The 16,765-nt window shown below is 50.9% G+C and overlaps 2 protein-coding genes across 6 annotated transcripts in view; one reads left to right on the plus strand and one right to left on the minus strand.

Annotated features, from left to right (window-relative positions):
- The window catches only part of Hnf1a (HNF1 homeobox A), a 34,234-nt gene extending 28,266 nt beyond the window's left edge, over nucleotides 1–5,968 (plus strand). For 3 of the 4 annotated variants that reach the window (XM_087577745.1, XM_087577744.1, XM_087577743.1), the window contains exons 8-11: nucleotides 340–531; nucleotides 2,028–2,146; nucleotides 2,234–2,378; nucleotides 4,335–5,968. In XM_087577745.1, the coding sequence (XP_087433871.1) occupies nucleotides 340–531; nucleotides 2,028–2,146; nucleotides 2,234–2,378; nucleotides 4,335–4,459 (581 nt within the window). In that variant the 3' untranslated portion in view covers nucleotides 4,460–5,968. 4 annotated transcript variants of the gene reach the window in all.
- C12h12orf43 (similar to human chromosome 12 open reading frame 43) lies at nucleotides 5,945–11,568 on the minus strand. 2 transcript variants are annotated; one of them, XM_087578123.1, is made up of 7 exons: nucleotides 11,401–11,560; nucleotides 8,646–8,688; nucleotides 8,371–8,469; nucleotides 8,059–8,189; nucleotides 7,257–7,347; nucleotides 6,689–6,872; nucleotides 5,973–6,343 (listed from the first exon to the last, which is right to left on the minus strand). In XM_087578123.1, the coding sequence occupies exons 1-7, from the start codon at nucleotides 11,546–11,548 to the stop codon at nucleotides 6,233–6,235; spliced, it is 807 nt and encodes a 268-aa protein (XP_087434249.1). In that variant the 5' UTR covers nucleotides 11,549–11,560; the 3' UTR covers nucleotides 5,973–6,232.
- Nucleotides 11,569–16,765: the final 5,197 nt, after the last annotated feature.

The raw sequence follows: 16,765 nt of genomic DNA on the forward strand, positions 1-16,765 counted from the left end.
AGGCACTCAGTGTGTAAGATATGAGAAGCTGTTAGAATAGGTGAGCAGAGAGCTAAGCCCAGGGTTTTGCCACTGCCACGGAGCCCCCAAGGCTCCAGGGTACCTATCCTGATCACCTTGCAACTCCTCACAGCCGGTCTTCCCCACCAAGCCAGATGAGGAGCCAAAGCCCCGGAGAATGACTTTTCAAGGCCACTTAAATGTGTGTCAGCCCCTCCCCTCCCTCTTCTAACCCTCAGGCTCAGAGGAGGAGGGGTAGTGTCCACCAGAGGCCCTGGGCTGGGTCTAAGGAGACCAAGCAGATGGGAGGCTTGGCTGACTCCTGCCTGTCCTCCACAGGTCTGGCCTCCACACAGGCACAGAGCGTGCCAGTCATCAACAGCATGGGGAGCAGCCTGACCACCCTGCAGCCGGTCCAGTTTTCCCAGCCACTGCACCCTTCCTATCAGCAGCCTCTCATGCCCCCTGTACAGAGCCACGTGGCCCAGAGTCCCTTCATGGCAACCATGGCCCAGCTGCAGAGCCCCCACGGTGAGCAATCTTCACATTGGTCTGGGAGAGCTGGGCTGCAGGTTGGCACTGGGCAGGGTGGGTGGCGGGTGCTGTGGTCTGCCTGTGTGTGGCCCAGGTGTCTATGGGCCACCAACCTGTTTGTGTGTGTGCATGTAGGAGCTTGTGTGTGAGCTTTTCGACGTGTGCGAGGCTGGCTGGTGTGCATGGGTCATGCTTCCGGCTTTGATTTGCAGACCACAGCCTTTTCTCCGAAACTCTCGGGGCTGTGCACACGTGGCAGTTTATGACTCTGCCGCGGTTAGGAAGCTGGCCCGTGGACAGATCGTGGGTTCCAGATTACTCCCAGTATGGCTTGGGCTTCACTGTCCACAGAACACTGTTGTTTCTGGAGTACAAGATAGGTACTACGTGAAGTAGATTGAAGACTCATGTGGGGTGGAGGAGGGGAAGACAGCTCAGTCAGTCAGTGCTAAAGACCAGAGTTCCATCCTTCAGATTCCTCAGTGAAGAGAGGGGAGGACATGGTAGTGTGTGCTTCCCAGAGCTGAGGAGGCAAAGACCCCTGGGGCTTGTGCCAGCCAGTCTAGCCTACTAGGTGGGCTCCGGTCCAGTGGGAGAACTTCCTGAGGTTCTATTGGCCTGGCCCCACATACCTACATTTGTATATAAACAGACACACCCCCCCCCCCATGCACGCATGCTCACGCAGCCTTGTGGACATCAGATTTGCATAAGGCTGGCTACAAGATGGGTCATGGGACCAAACTTATATATAGCTTTGGGTTCAGACTTTTCAAACCTCAGCATGGATGGGAGCTATGGACTTGTGGGCCAGCGTGTGGCTGATAGCGTATGTCTCTGTTTGTGTGTGTGTGTGTGTGTGTGTGTGTGTGTGTGTGTGTGTGTGTGCGCGCACGCTCGTGCTCTGCTTTTGGCTGAGTTCCTGGGACAGCATGCTACTGCTGCATGCTTGGTGAGTGTAGCAAGTGGTGAACCTTCAAGGCATGAGGCACGTGTTGGAGGTGACCTGGAGATCCAGGTATTGCTGGCTTCTGCCCCGCTCACCTAGATGGACGCCTTTCCCTCAGAGGCATCGCACCCGTTACACACCTCAGCACTCATGCTTGCTACTTTGGTTCCTCTGTATAGCGTCAGATACTGAGCCGAGTACTGGAGAGTTCCTGCGCTCAGTACGACGGCACCGCCTGCATTTAGTGCAGCAGTATCCGTGTGTCTAATACACTGCCCGTACTCAGCACAGAGGCTCAATGCATTTGTGTCCACATAGCTGGGGTTGTGTTCTACCTGGGGCAGTCGGGGAAACAAACTCAAAAAGCCCAGAAACATAAAATGAGCTGGAGTTGATGCTGGCCCCTCCCTGGGCTGCTCCTCCTTCTGGCTCTGTAATGAGCACTGGCCATCAGGGTGTTTATCCAGCCTCATGCCCACCCACGCTTGAGGCCTCCGGGGAAGGGTCCAGGGGGGTCACAGCTATCTGCACCTTCTCCTCCCAGCCCTGTACAGCCACAAGCCTGAGGTGGCCCAGTACACGCATACAAGCCTGCTTCCGCAGACCATGCTGATCACAGACACCAACCTCAGCACCCTTGCCAGCCTCACGCCCACCAAGCAGGTAAGGCCCTGCCTCCTGAAGCCCGGCCCCGCTGAAGTCGCCCACTCCAGTGTCTGAGGGCTCAGGGGGGTTATTCTGGTTCCCTAGGTCTTCACCTCAGACACAGAGGCCTCCAGTGAGCCTGGGCTTCATGAGCCGTCGTCTCCAGCCACAACCATTCACATCCCCAGCCAGGACCCGTCAAACATCCAGCACCTGCAGCCTGCTCACCGGCTCAGCACCAGTCCCACAGGTGAGCCGTCTGGGGTCCCCCAGTAGTGGGTGAGGTGCTGTGTGCAATGGACAGGGGGCAGATCGGAAGTGCTTCTGCCTGCCGAATGTGGTGCCTGTGGCATGCCAAGCAGCCACAGTAAGGGCAGTTAAGGGCAGCCACAGTTAAGTATGCAGTTAAGGGCAGTTCACTAACTTGACAAAGGACAGGGTAGACATTCAAATGCAGTAGGGGATAATGGGAGCCAGAGGTGACACCCCTATGGTTTGGCTGCTCTCAGGGATCTGGGCGTGTGTGTGCACGTGCACATACGTGTTGTGCACGTGAGTGTGCACACCCACATGCACATGCAGAGGCCAGAGGAGGTTGTTTTGTGTCTTTTTTTTTTTTTTCTTTCTGTAGCTCTGTCGTATTCCCTAGAGTCAGGGCTTCTCGCTGAACTGGAAGCACACCATTTTGTCAGGGCTGGCAGGCCAGCGAGCTACGGGGATCTGTTTCTATCCCCCCCAGCACTGGGTCACAGACGTGTGCGGACATAAATATTTATGTGGGTGCTAGGGATTCAAACTCAGTTCCTTGTGCTTGTGTGGCAAGCACTCTTTTTGAAAACGTCAACGTATTTTAGTTGTATGTTTTGTGTGTGGACATGTATGTGATGTGTGGAGAGCGGAGGCCATCCAGTTTTCAGAGGTTGATTCTCTCCTTCCACTATGGGCCCAGGAGATGAGGTTGAGGTTTGGTGGCGCGCGTCTTCACCTGCTAAGCCTTCCCACCTGCCCTGAAGTCCTCTTCCCCACCACGCCATCTCCTCAGTGCTCAGGGCTTGAGGTTCTCTACATGAGCAGCCAGCACTGAAGGCTCTGCTTTCTCAGCTCATCTGGGAAACTGGAGGTCTTGTGTTGGATGTGCTCAGTCCCTGTCAGACTCCACCTGCTCGGTGTACAGCCCACCGCGCCATGGAGTGAGCGCTGGGGCGACCTCTACTTCCACTTCTGTGACTTCAGGGAAGTTGCTATCCCATGGAGTCTCAGATCCTCCAACTGGCCCTTGGAGCTGTAATGGCGGTTACCGGAGACACTTCCTGTCTCATTGGGCAAATGCAGAGTCACGGGGAGGGACCTGTCCCCTCTCCCACAGTTGTTGTGGCAAAGACAAGCTGAGCCCCAGTGAGCCCCAGGGCTCATCTCTCTGTCACTTCACCAGTTTGGAACTCTCAGAGACAGAGTCTGTGGCACTGGGAATGTGTGGGGATATTTGACAGGCACAGCTGTGGGTCTGTCATCTGACCACAGACCAGCAGCAGGACCCAAGCAGGGGGAAATCTATGGTCTTGAATGATGGCTTTTTTTTTTTTTTTTAAGATTTTATTTTATATTTTATGTATGTATTACTGCTGCTGTCTTCAGACACACCAGAAGAGGGCGCCAGATCCCATTATAGATGGTTGTGAGCCACTGTGTGGCTGCTGGGAATTGAACTCAGGACCTCTGGAAGATCAGTCAATGCTCTTAACTGCTGAGTCATCTCTCCATTCTGATGATGGATTTCTTTAGGCTCCACTTTAAGGTTTCTGATTAGATGTGACCCACCCACACCATCAAGGCTTCTTTTACTTGAAGTCAACTCACTGTTAACCACATCTACAAAATACCTATAGGCAAGCACTAGGCCCTGGGTTTTAATCCCCAGGAACAGACACACACACACACACACACACACACACACACACACACACACACACACACACACCAGTAACAGCCACGTTAGCGTTTGCTTCCACCCAGAAGAGCAGGAACTCTAATGCATCTGGGAGCCTCCCTGTGGGCCCTGAGGGTAAGGGCGGATGGGTAGCTGGAATGTGTAGATTCAGAATGTGGGGCTCTGCTTTCTCCGCCTGGAGCATCCCTAGAGATGAACGGGTGGGGAAGGGTCCGAGGGGACTTGGCTGACTGCCTGTGACCTCGTTTGCTTCTGCAGTGTCCTCCAGCAGCCTGGTGTTGTACCAGAGTTCTGACTCCAACGGGCACAGCCACCTGCTGCCATCCAACCACGGTGTCATCGAGACTTTTATCTCCACCCAGATGGCCTCCTCCTCCCAGTAACCATGGTGACTGCCTCCCAGGAGCTGGGCTCCCAGAGCCTGCACAGGGGGAGAGGAGGGCCACAGCCATGCTGCCTGGAGGGTGTTGGAGCCTGCCACCTGCCACAGGCTGCTGGCCTTCCCAGAACTCTATGCCTTCATGCTGCAGCTGCTCCTCCATCATCAGAAAGGGATGGCTCTGAGGTGTCTCCTCAGCCTGAGGGGCAAGCCTCAAGGAGCCGGAGGACAGCCCAATCTGGACCGCCATCCCTGCTGGTTAGAATAGAAAACTTAATGCTTGGAACAGAAGGGGGAAGCCTGTATTGCTGGCACCCTCCAGTCAGAGCTTGCAGGCCCTGAAGGATCTCTGCTGAGCTCGGAGGCCCTACATCAACATGGCTGCCATCTGTCTCCTGTGCCTCCCAGGCCACTCCACCCTGCGCCAGAGACCCATGTGCCTCTTGGTGGGTTACCCTCCCTCCACAGGATCTTCCAGGCAGTTCTCTGGCTAGGCTTGGGAGCCTAGGGAGCAGGGCTCTCCTAGGCTTTCCCCTACTAAGTCGCTCTTCCTCCCGGCCCCAGGACCTCATTTGTTTCCGTGACCGTATCTTCTGATGCCAGCTTGGCATCTTGCCTGCACTAGAAAGGCTGCTTCAGGGCTAAGATTGTCACCCTTGTTCCTTAGGGCACGTAACTCATGCCAAGGTCACATCCTAGGCAATCACCTCCTCTGGCTGCAGGGCCCTACAACTTCCTTCCTGGTGTGAGAGACGTGTAGAACTCGGAAGACAAGGCCTGAGCAATGTCTAGTGGAGAGAGTGCTGAGACCAGCAGAGAGAAGCCACCCAAGGGGCTAGGGGCTGGCAGCTATTCTGATCTCTGGCCTGCTGCAGAGAGCCTGGCCCTCAGTGGGCTCCCCCCTCAGCCTGGAAAGAGCCAGCGCCCCCTGCAGCCTACGGCCGGTCATGGGCAAGCCTAGATGTTTATTTAACTTTTAGTAAAGCCAGTAAGAAGTGTGTAGTAGCTTCCTGATTACCTAGGCATCTGTGACCAGGAGGGACGGTGGAGGGAAGGCAGAGGGAAGCAGGGTGAAGGCAGGGGCCTGAGCTGTCGGCAGGCTCATGGGATATGTGTTTACACATCTTTTTGTTCAACTGGAAATGAGGTGAGGTGACTGCCTGGATTTCTGTGTCCTCCTCGGTACTGCAAGAAACCCACCCAGTCCAGGTGTGGTGCCATTCCCAGAGTCTTAAGCTGGGGTGACAAAGCGTATCCGGGGTGTGGGTGGAAGGATCCCACTGTGGTTTTATGAGACGTCCCCCTAACATTGAGCACAGAGGATGTGCCTCGGTGGCACAATGCCTGCCTGGTAAGTGTAAAGCCACGGGTTTGATCCCCGGCACTCAAACAACAACGCACTGACAGCTCCTTGTAACTACGCAGGAGGCAAACCAGGAGACTGGCCAGGTTGAGCTACAGAGACACAGACAAACAATAAACAAAAAGGGTTGGTACTGACCAGGACACAGTACTAGTCTGGGTCACCTGATAATTTATTTCCCTTTTTCTCTTTCCTTCCACTAAGTAGGTGCTCAGTGCTCTGGCACCTGGTTTTCAGAGAGTGAAATGGTTTACCTGTGTTATTAACAAATTAACACGTTACACACAAATGTGGGGGAGAAGGAGGTGGGGGATATCTTTCCTTCTCTTCCAGACAATGCTATTAAGTCTGTATGGGTTGGGGGGGAGGTACAGAAGTTTTCTGGGGCCTCAGTAGCTTGAAGACCCCTCCCCATCATTCTCGAAGACAACTGTCATCCGAGGCTGCACAGGTCGGGAAGATGGATGCTGTGAGATTCAGTCTCAAAAGCTGGAAGAGTCGTACTTCCTGAGGCGATGGAATGTTCTGGAACCACAAGTCCATTCCAGCCTTGCACAGACTTCCCCCCCATATACCCACTCCTTTGCTTGCACTCTTGGGCAAGCCCAACTAAAGTCACCTGCGGGCAGTCAGTGCGGGAAGCTGGAAACGGAGTGTGGCTTGGCTCTGCCCTAACCCCCTGGGTTAGTATCCTCAGAGCTGGTGACCTCAGGACCTACCTACAGCCTGCAGTCAGTTCTTAGGCTCAGCCGCTGCACACTCTGCTGGTGGGCACAGGGAAGCCTCTCTAGCTTTCTTGGCCTTTTTCTTCTTTTTCTTTTTGGTCCCAGACAACACTGGGTCCCCATTGACGCTACCCGCCTCCTTTACCTGTTCCAGACCTGTGGCTGCAGCCAGGTCAGCGTCTGCCTTCTTCTTGGCTTTCTTTTTCAACTTCTTCTTCTCGGCCTCCTTCTCGACCTTGGCAGGGCAGTGTATGGCTGACTCCTGGAGAATATCTGAAGCGGACACAGCTGCCTCCCGGCACCGCTGCAATTCCTCGTCACTGTCCTCACTGTTACCGTGGTGAGCAGTCAGGTTATCTGGACGGGCCTCAAAGCTCCCGGCCGCCTCCCGACCAGAAGGAGGCAGCCAAGTAGCTCAGGTTCTAGGATCAGCTTCTCTGCTTATCAGTCATGTGACCACATTATGTACCTCACGTCTCATCTACAATAAGGGTCCTGACAGTGCCCAAACCTCCCAGAGCTTCTCAGTCAGCATGGATGATAGAGACAATGTACAGCCCCTTAGCTCCCGGGAGAAGATCCTGGGCCTTCCTGCTAGGTGAACACTTTGCCCTATTATCTGACGGTCTCTTCCTTTGGTCTGAGCCTGACTGGGGCTGCTTAGCTATTTATTCCTCAGGCTCACTCAGGAGAGGCTGTGAGTTCTTTCTTACCTGGAGCTGGGGGGCTGGCGCTTTCGGCAGGGTCTTGGAGAAGCTTCCTTTTCATGGCCTCCGGGGACAGATGTGAAGAAAAGGCGGAAGCCTAGGAACCACAGGACGGAGCCAGCAGTCGGTAAGGCAGACGCTGACCCTTCCTCCAGGAGCCGAGCATGCAGCCCGTTCTCAGGTACTCCCAGTCTAGTGGCAAGGGCTTTAGCACCTCTGTTGTAAACGTGCAACCTGAAGCTGGTCTGAGGCAAGGCCTGCTTGCTCTCCTATGGAGCCAGAGGCTGGGAGGCTTGAGGGGCACTGACCGGCTGCCACATCCAGACAGCGAGCTTCAGGGGCTTCTGGTGGACTTCATTTGTTTGGAGACAGGATTTCTGTGTATATCCCTGGCTGTCCAGAAACTAGCTATGCAGACCAGGGTGGTCTTGAACTTGCAGAGATCCACCTGCCTCTGCCTCAAATGTAGGGATTAAAAGCAGGCTCCACCTTACCCAGCCTCTAGTGGCTTCAGAAGTCCACAATTGAGTCTCTTACCTGTGATGGCCTCCAAGAGGGCCCAAGTATGGGACAGGATCAGAGAGAGTGGGAGGGAAAGACTAGAATAAGAAGCCAAAATGCTGTGGGTACCAGGGCAAGTGGGAGATCTGAGGGCTAGCTCCTCCGGGGAATGGGGTGCTCTATCTCTTACCTCAGGGTGTGTGTGGGCACAGCAGATACAAGAAGATGCCCACTCATGGTGCTGCTGGCCACAGGTGCACAGCAGCACCTCCCCACGGCAGCACTGATCTGCACTCTGAGGACTTACCGTCTTCCTCCTTCTTGGCTGCCTGCTCCTCCTTGGCCGCCTGCTGCTCCTTGGCCTCCTGCTGCTCCTTGGCCTCCTGCTGCAACCTGGCCTGCTGGGTCTTCTTCCATACTTCTGCGATAGCAATGGAGCTGGGGGAGAGGAGGTGCCAGACCAAGGGTGACGTTTCGAGTAACAACAAAAATACCTTTTGTCTTTCAACTTAAAAACTTTTTATTTCTTTTCTGGCTGGGTTTGGGATATGAAGTCGTAACCTCAGAGTCTGGGAGGTTGAGGCAAGAGGATCACGGGATGGCGCGTGCTACCGCTCACCTGTCCAGCAGTGCTCCCAGTTTCTTGGCCACGTAGGCTCGGAACTCAGGAGTGGTCTGAAGTTCGTTGCCATCTTCATCATGCTGGTTCACCTCACGCCTACAACACACACAACAGACATCACTTCCCGACCACTCAGAAGCTGCCCTCACTAGGAGGGGATGCCTGTCCTGTTCCCTCTGACATCCTGTGGTCTAACCTAGCGTCTGGCATGCACAGGGGGGACCAGTGGTGCTGAATGGCTCAATGAAGCTTCTGTGCAGAGCACACAGTACCTGCGGCTTGGCTGGGGGGCTGGCGCCTGTGTATCTGCAGCACCTGTGGAGCAATGAAAAAAAAAATGGCACTTACAGAGTGGACTCAGGGAACCCCAGTTTCTACTTGAGAGGTGACCATTATCCCCATTGTATGAAAGGGGTAAAGTCAAAGATGTGTAAAATAACTTGGCTAGAGTCTAAAAGCTAATTTTTTTTTTAAAATGAGATTTTGTTACATAGTCCAGGCTGGCCTTGAGCTCATGCAAGACGAGTAGCTGATTTAAGGGGAGCTAGAAGGAGCTGGGAGGTCCTTTGGCTCCAGAGGGCCTGATAATGTGTACCAGGCAAGCCCAGGTATAATTTGACTATGGTTTATGGCGTGACTGCTAGTGCTGCGCTGTGTGCTGTGGGAGGGGCGACCACTGGGGATGCTGGCGGTGGAGTCGGTCCAAGAAAATGCTGTGTGTGGCTGTTACAAAGCAGATGCCCAACCTGAATAACTCAGACAGATGGCGCTGTCCTTGGAGGACTTATGTATGTTCTTGGGTGAACGTGGATGGTAGACGACATTCATACATAATGTGTTAACTGGCTAACAGCAAGCATATAAAAAAACAGAAAACAAAGGAGGCAAGGGGTACAGTGTGGGGGAACTGTTCAGATAGATGACAGCTGGGCAGATAGATACTTGAGGCGAAGCTGTGAATCAAGGGGAGACCTGGGAGTGTCCCCAGGCACAGGGAAGCAAGCCTGTGAAGACAGGAAACTGTGGTACTGAAAGCCAGCTGGCTGCTGGTGTGGCGGGGAGAGCAGCGACTTTGTTGGGGCGAGATTACCCAGGCCTCTCAGAGGGGCAATGTGAGGGATCGGAGAAAGAAGGGCTATGGTGGGGTAAAGGCCACCGGTGAGAGAAAACAGTTTAGCTTTACCTCAGATAGAATGAGACCCAAGAGGCCAAGGGCAGACGGGAGGTCTGCATCCATCACCCAGGCCTCTGAGGATGCAACAGGCTAGATGTTGTATGGGAAGAGACACTGAAAAAAGGCTCTGAGGTTCTGATGTGGATTATGGGACAAAGCGGGCTTATGCCAAGGGAACAGAAAGGATAGCTGAGGCGCCCAGCGTGGCAGAGCTTGCATCAACTCCAGGGCCACCGTTGTGCTTATGCCGTTATGCAGTCAGTGTGTCTGTCTGATACCCTGTTCTGTCAGCGTGCTCTCAAATGCCCCATGCCGCTGGCTGTGGGTGCATGGGAGATGGATATCTGGTTTCTGAAAGTCACGAGGAGTAGCTCCTGTTATGATTACAGAGCAATGGTGATGTTCTCCCTCCCCACACCCCCTCCCCCTCAAATAAAGACAGTGTCAAACTCCACACCCAGGGTGAGACATTTAACTCCACAAAGCTTGTGTTGTTTACATCTGTAAAGTGAGTCGATTACCCTCCATTGAAGGCAAGGTAGCTCTCCAGGCACTTGCCACCAAGCCTAACAACTTCAGTTTGATTCCCCAGACCCACAAGGCAGTCGAGAGGACTGACTTCTGAGCTCCACCTGTGTCCCATGACACCTGTGTGCATCCGCACAGACACACAGCATAAAATGTAATAAAAAAAAATTTAAAGATCACTTTTAAAACCAGGCTTGGCATTTTAAAACCAGGCTTGGCACCACATGCCTTTAATCCTAGTACTCAGAAGGGAGAGGCAGGCGGATCTCTCTCTCTCTCTCTCTCTCTCTCTCTCTCTCTCTCTCTCTCTCTTTTCTTTTCTTTTCTTTTCTTTTTTTAGGAGCTGGGGACCAAACCCAGGGTCTTGTGCTTGCTAGGCAAGCACTCTACCACTGAGCTAAATCCCCAACCCCCAGTAGGCGGATCTCTTATGAGTTTAAGGCCAGTCTGGTTTACATAGTGAGTTCCAGAACAGTCAAAGGTACACGGAGAGACCCTGTCTCCAAAAACAACAACAAACACCACTGTAAGTTATATACTTTGTTTTTTACATCGGGCCCCTTCCTAGACTTGAAAATACGTATTGTTGTGTGCCTAAGTCATAGGACACCTTTTGGGAGTCAATCCTTTCCTTCCCCTATGGGTACTGGGAATCCGGTGCAGTTTGCGGGTTTGTGTAGCATTTGCTGAGCTAACTCACTGGTCTGGAGATGGGATTAGACATCACCAGAGCTTTAAAGTAGAGGAGAGCATAAATTATTTTTCCCCACAGCTATTGTGAATAAAATACTTGGATGTTATCTGTAAACAGCTGCAACGTGATATAACAATATGGTGATGTCTGCTGGGACAAACCAACAGGGATCATCATGTGACTGTGGCTCGTTGCTCTCATGCGTGAGAGAAAAAGATGTTAAATTTCAACGAGGAGCTAATGAAAGTACAAGATGCAGCATTGGGTTCTCTAACCATGATTAAGAACCCTTATACTGGCAGATTTCGGATTCATCCCCAGTTTGCTAGAGAATCTCTCCGTTAGGTATACTCACTGGTGACCTCAGCCTCAGTGTGACAGCATATGAGGGCCTGGAAAAAGGGGATTCTGAGAATACAGGAAGGAGGTGCATCTTAGTCATCCTAGACAGGTGATGGGTTACTTTCCCAGGGGGAGGACATGAGACGCATGTCAGAAGGCATTTAGGTGCCTCTGTGGCCTCCACGGGAATAAAGGCATCAGAAGAAAGCTCCTTCAAAACGTCAGGACGCCGTGGTCCGCACCCCACCACGCATCCGTTTCAGCCCCGGCCCTCGGACAGCCCCCCTACCGGCTGCGGGTCTCTCCGCTTCCCGCGGGCGCTGCTCCAGCCCCCAGGCGGGCGTTGCCGCCTCGCGGCACCGCGCCAACTCCTCGGCATCGCTGCTGTCACTGCTGCTGCTCTCCGAGTCGCTCATGGCACCGCTGGGTGCTACCATCTTGGTAGCCGCAAAGGGTTGTGGGGAAAGCGGCCCGTCTTTCGTCTTTGATTTGACCTTCCCTCCCACATGATCCACGTCTCAGAGCATTGTGGGGATTGTAGTTCCCAGGCCACCATTGACGAACGATTCAGCAAGATGAGCTCCCGAAGGGTTCACGAGACCACCACCTTCAATCTTTTTTCCTTTCCTTTTCTTTTCTTTTTCTCCTTTCCTCTCCTCTCGTTCTCTCCCCCATCCCCTCCTCTCTCCCTTTCTTTCTTTCTTTTTTTTAAAGATTTATTTATTTATTCTATATAAGTACACTGTAGCTGTCTTCAGACATACCAGAAGGGGGGCATCAGATCTCATTACCGATGGTTGTGAGCCACTATGTGGTTGCTGGGATTTGAACTCAAGGCCTCTGGAAGAGCAGTCAGTGCTCTTAACCGCTGAGCCATCTCTCCCAGCCCTCTTTTTTTTTTTTTTTTTTAAGAATTTATTTTATGTATATGAGTATGCTATTGTTGTCTTCGGACACACCAGAAGAGGGTGCCAGGTCCCATTACAGATGGTTGTGAGCCACCATGTGGTTGCTGGGAATTGAGCTCAGGACCTCTGGAAGAACAGTTCAGTGCTCTTAACCGCTGAGCCATCTCTCCAGCCCCGAGAACTTTTTTTTTTTAATGCAGAATTTGGTTTCTAAACTCCTCCAGTGACTTGTACATAAAGGGAGTCTCAAGGCAGGTCAGATGAACAGTTTAGTCTGGAAAATACTGCAATTTTGTGCCCCCCGCCCCAGCATCTTAAACTGTGGGGAACTGAATGGGGAGGATCACAAAATATATGACATTAGTAAAGGCTTCTGAATGTGCAAAGAGCAAAAAGTTATTTCAAAACCCAAGCTGGTGGCGAAGCTGTGATGTTTCTGGCGCTTGCATAGTTTTTCTGTAGCATCGAGCACACGGTGGTCATGCTCTGCAGTGAATGGGTTTTCACACCACACATTACCAATGAATACGGAAACTAGGCAGGGCAGTGTTCCTACCCTGTACACACAGTTTTCTGCCCTTAGGAAACACAACCGTTCAATTGCAGAAAACAGGAAATTTTTTTTATGCCACTCATAGCAGATTAATAAATCTTTTGACTGTTTTTTTTTTTTTTTTCCTGGAGCTGGGGACCGAACCTAGGCAAGTGCTCTACCACTAAGCTAAATCCCCAACCCCTTTTGACTGTTTTCTATTAGAACATTTGACTGTAAAAGTTGCCGTTTGAGTTGTTCGTGTTCCATTACAGAAAATAGTTGACCTTTGGCCTGGGTTTAAGACAGCATTTCCAACAACGTCTGAAGTGGCCCCACCCATGTGTCTGCTGTTTGGTACAATATTGGTGAGGAGAAGCTCTGTCGGCATTGCTGATTATAGGATCAAAATATTGCCTCACTCTGAAAACACTGAAGAAGTTTCTGCGTCCCACGGTATCAAATATTGAGGTGAGATTTATGCAAAAGTAAACAAATATCCTTGTCTCATTAACATGCAAAATTGCTTTTTGTCCTTCTTTTTTTTTTTTTTTAAAGATTTATTTATTTATTATATATAAGTACACTGTAGCTGTCTTCAGATACACCAGAAGAGGGCATCAGATCTCTTTACAGATGGTTGTGAGCCACCATGTGGTTGCTGGGAATTGAACTCATGACCTCTGGAAGAGCAGTCGGGCGCTCTTAACCACTGAGCCATCTCTCCAGCCCCACTTTTTGTCCTTCTTTATGTGCTCGTGCAGGCATGTTTAGGTGTACGTAGATGAATGTGCACGTGGGTGAACACGTGTGTGCAGGTCGGAGATCAACTCTTGAGGAACTGTTTAAGCTACACTGGCTGGCCAGCAGCCCTAGGGATTTGCCTGGCTCCTTCCCTGGTGCTGGGATTACGTGTGAATCACTGGACTTGGCTTTTATTTTGTGGGTTCAGAGAATAGACCTCAGATTCTTGCAGCGACAAACATTTTATTGAAGGATCGATAACCCTTGCCCCCACACTTTTGTTTGGAGACCAGGCTGACCTCAAACTCGGAGATCTGCCTGCCTCTGCCTCAAAGGCAAGAGCTGCACCCCAGGCTCCCCCATGTCCTTTAGAGACCACTGCACATATCCCTGGTCAGTCTGGAACTTGCTATGTAGACCAAGCTGGCCTTGAACTTATGTTACCCCATTTGTTTCTGTTTCTGCTTCCCTCAGACCTGGATTACACCTGCTTGCTTTCGCCTTTAATGATGGCGAAGTTCTACGCACACCAAATAACTTTTAAAAAATTGTATCGTATTTATTTGTGTGTGGAAGAGAGAGTGCATATGTGGAAATCAGAGGACAGCTTGAGAGGGTCAGATCTGTACTTTTTTTAAAAAAAGATTTATGTATTTATGTATGTATGCATGTATGTATGTATGTATTTATTTATTATAAGTACACTTACTTAGCTGTCTCCAGACACACCAGAAGAGAGCATCAGATCTCGTTACAAATGGTTGTGAGCCACCATGTGGTTGCTGGGATTTGAACTCAGGACTTCTGGGAGAGCAGTCAGTACTCCTAACCAATGAGCCATCCATCCAGCCCCAGATCTGCACTTCTACCACGTGGTTCCTGGGGATCAAACTCCGTTTGCTAGGCTTGGCAGCAAAAGACTCCTGAGCCATCTTGCTGGCTTTAAATAATTGTTTTAAAGTATTTCTTTTTTTTTTTTTCTTTTCTTTTTTTTCGGAGCTGGGGACTGAACCAAGGGTCTTGCACTTGCTAGGCAAGCGCTCTACCACTGAGCTAAATCCCCAACCCTTCTTTTTTTTTTTTTTTCAAGCCTTCACTTTTTTATTCTTTGTGCACAAAGACTAGCACGATCAGTTTCACTGGGTAGACAGTCGAAAATAATCCATTCGGGTCGCTTAGCCCAACTTAATGAAGCCTATGTCCTTTGCGTACTGACTGCAGAAGCACTGGTGGCACACGTTCAGTCCTTATTTAGAGGGATCAGATCCTGGCGGTGAGAGCAGGCGGCAAGAGTGAGAACCCTGAGCAGAACTTCCGCAGGTGACCCCAGTAGATTGCTTCTTGGGGTTGGGGATTTAGCTCAGTGGTAGAGGGCTTGCCTAGCAAGCACAAGGCCCTGGGTTCAATCCTCAGCTGGGGGGAGGGGGGAAGGTTGTTTCTTTATGATCTCTTTAAGTGTTTGATTTGCCTGCTTCTTTTACATGTGTATGCGCCGATGTGCCTAAGGCGATGAAAACGTTTCTTGAGAGAAAGCAGTCCCGGGTGGAAAAGTTTCAAGAGGGACTGGAGAGGGGGTAGCTCAGCTGTTAAGAGCACTTGCCGCTGTTCTAGGACTAGAACCCAGGTTCTGTTTCTAGAACTCACATGGTGGCTCTGAGAGCACCAGGAACGCATGTGGTGCACATACATACAGGTAGGCAAAGCACTCAAATGTATCCAATAAAATAAACAAGTCTTTAAAGTTTTTCCTTTGAGGGGTTGGGGATTTAGCTCAGTGGTAGAGCACTTGCCTAGGAAGCGCAAGGCCCTGGGTTTGGTCCCCAGTTCCGGAAAAAAAAAAAGTTTTTCCTTTGGTTTGTTTTTCAAGACAGGGTTTCTCCATGTAGCCCTGGCAGTCCTGGAACTCACTCTGTAGACCAGGCTGGTCTTGAACCCAAAGATCTACCTGTCTCTGGCTCCTGCGTGCTCGCATTAAAGGTTTATGCTGACTCTGCCTAGATAGTAGGATTTTTTTGTTTTAAATGACTGCCATGATTGAATGTTTGAATCCTCTGCAAATCCCTTTGCTGAATTCCTACCTCTCACACCGATGGGATTAAGGGAGGGAGCCTTTGGAGATGATTGACAGGAGACAGAGCCTTTATCCCCGCCATCAGTGCTCTCAAAGATCCGCCTTTCTTTCCTTCTACCACATGAGGATAAAGTGAGAATCTGCCATCTTCAAACCAACAATGATCTTCAATTTCTCAGTGAGAAACAAACGCTTGTTTTCACAAGCCAGTGAATTTGTGGTGTTCTGCTACAGTGAGTGTAAAGGGACCAAGGCATTGACTTATTCATCTGATCCAGATATCTTTATTTTTAGATTTATTTATTATATATAAGTACACTGTAGCTGTCTTCAGACACACCAGAAGAGGGTATCAGATCCCATTAGATGGTTGTGATCCCACCATGTGGTTGCTGGGATTTGAACTCAGGACCTCTGGAAGAGCAGTCAGTGCTCTTAACCACTGAGCCACCTCTCCAGGCATTTATCTTTTAAGACAGGCTGTCATGTAGCACAGGCTGGCCCCCAACCTGCTATGTAGCTGAGGATGACCAAATACCTGATCTTCCTGCCTATGTGCTGGGATTCCAGGCATGAGCCACCACACCTGGAAATGCTGGGCATTGAACTGGGGACCCCCTAGGGGCCAGGTGAGTCTTCTATCAGCTGACCTGCCTTGGCCTTGTTCATTCCCTTTTTTTTTTTTTTTTGTTCTTTTTTTCGGAGCTGGGGACCGAACCCAGGCCCTTGCGCTTCCTAGGCAAGCGCTCTACCACTGAGCTAAATCCCCAACCCCGTTCATTCCCTTTTAAAAGCACCAATAGTGTGGCCTGTATTATGACGTATATGAAGGTGTGCATTGAGCTAGACCGTGCACCCTCTGGGGAAGAGATTCTTTTTCAGTCCCCGGATGTAAAAGAGTTGGGAAATATATAGGACAGTATTGCTAAATTGCCTAGAGGTTTTTGAAAACCAGCTACGAAGCAGACTTGGGGCTATGGAAAGAATACAGGTCAAAAGGAAGATTTGGCATAAATCTAATCACAATATCCTTTGGCAATAAGAATGGGTTTGTGTGTGTGTGTGTGTGTGTGTGTGTGTGTGTGTGTGTACAATTATTAACTGTATGTGGCTTTTAGGAGTTATGGACAGAAAACTTTTGAGTCAGGGTCTTACTAAGTAACCTTGGCTGGTCTAGAACTCACTGGGTAGACCAGGCTGGCCTCCATCTCACAGAGATCTGCCTGCCTGTTTCCCAAGTGCTGAGATTAAAGGCAGGATACCACGCCCAAAAGAGCTTTTAAATAGTCTTATCTTCAATCTCCATCTCCCAGACTTTGCGTCCTTTTGACTCAGTTTCCCTACACTCATCAATTCCCCAGAGTTGAGAGGCGTCTGTGGCGAAGAATGAGGACCATTC

This window comes from Rattus norvegicus, chromosome 12, assembly GCF_021556685.1.
Source record: "Rattus norvegicus strain SHRSP/BbbUtx chromosome 12, alternate assembly SHRSP_T2T, whole genome shotgun sequence".
NCBI classification, from domain to species: Eukaryota; Metazoa; Chordata; class Mammalia; order Rodentia; family Muridae; genus Rattus; species Rattus norvegicus.

Bases quoted from the DNA above. Each gene is read 5' to 3' on its own strand.
- C12h12orf43 (XM_087578123.1), bottom strand. From the start codon at position 11,548: ATGGTAGCACCCAGCGGTGCCATGAGCGACTCGGAGAGCAGCAGCAGT. The intron at 8,689-11,400 runs GTAGGGGGGCTG...ATTGCTCCACAG, and splicing joins AGCGGAGAGACCCGCAGCCG to GTGCTGCAGATACACAGGCG. The intron at 7,348-8,058 runs GTAAGTCCTCAG...TGTGGTTCCTAG, and splicing joins AGCCAAGAAGGAGGAAGACG to GCTTCCGCCTTTTCTTCACA.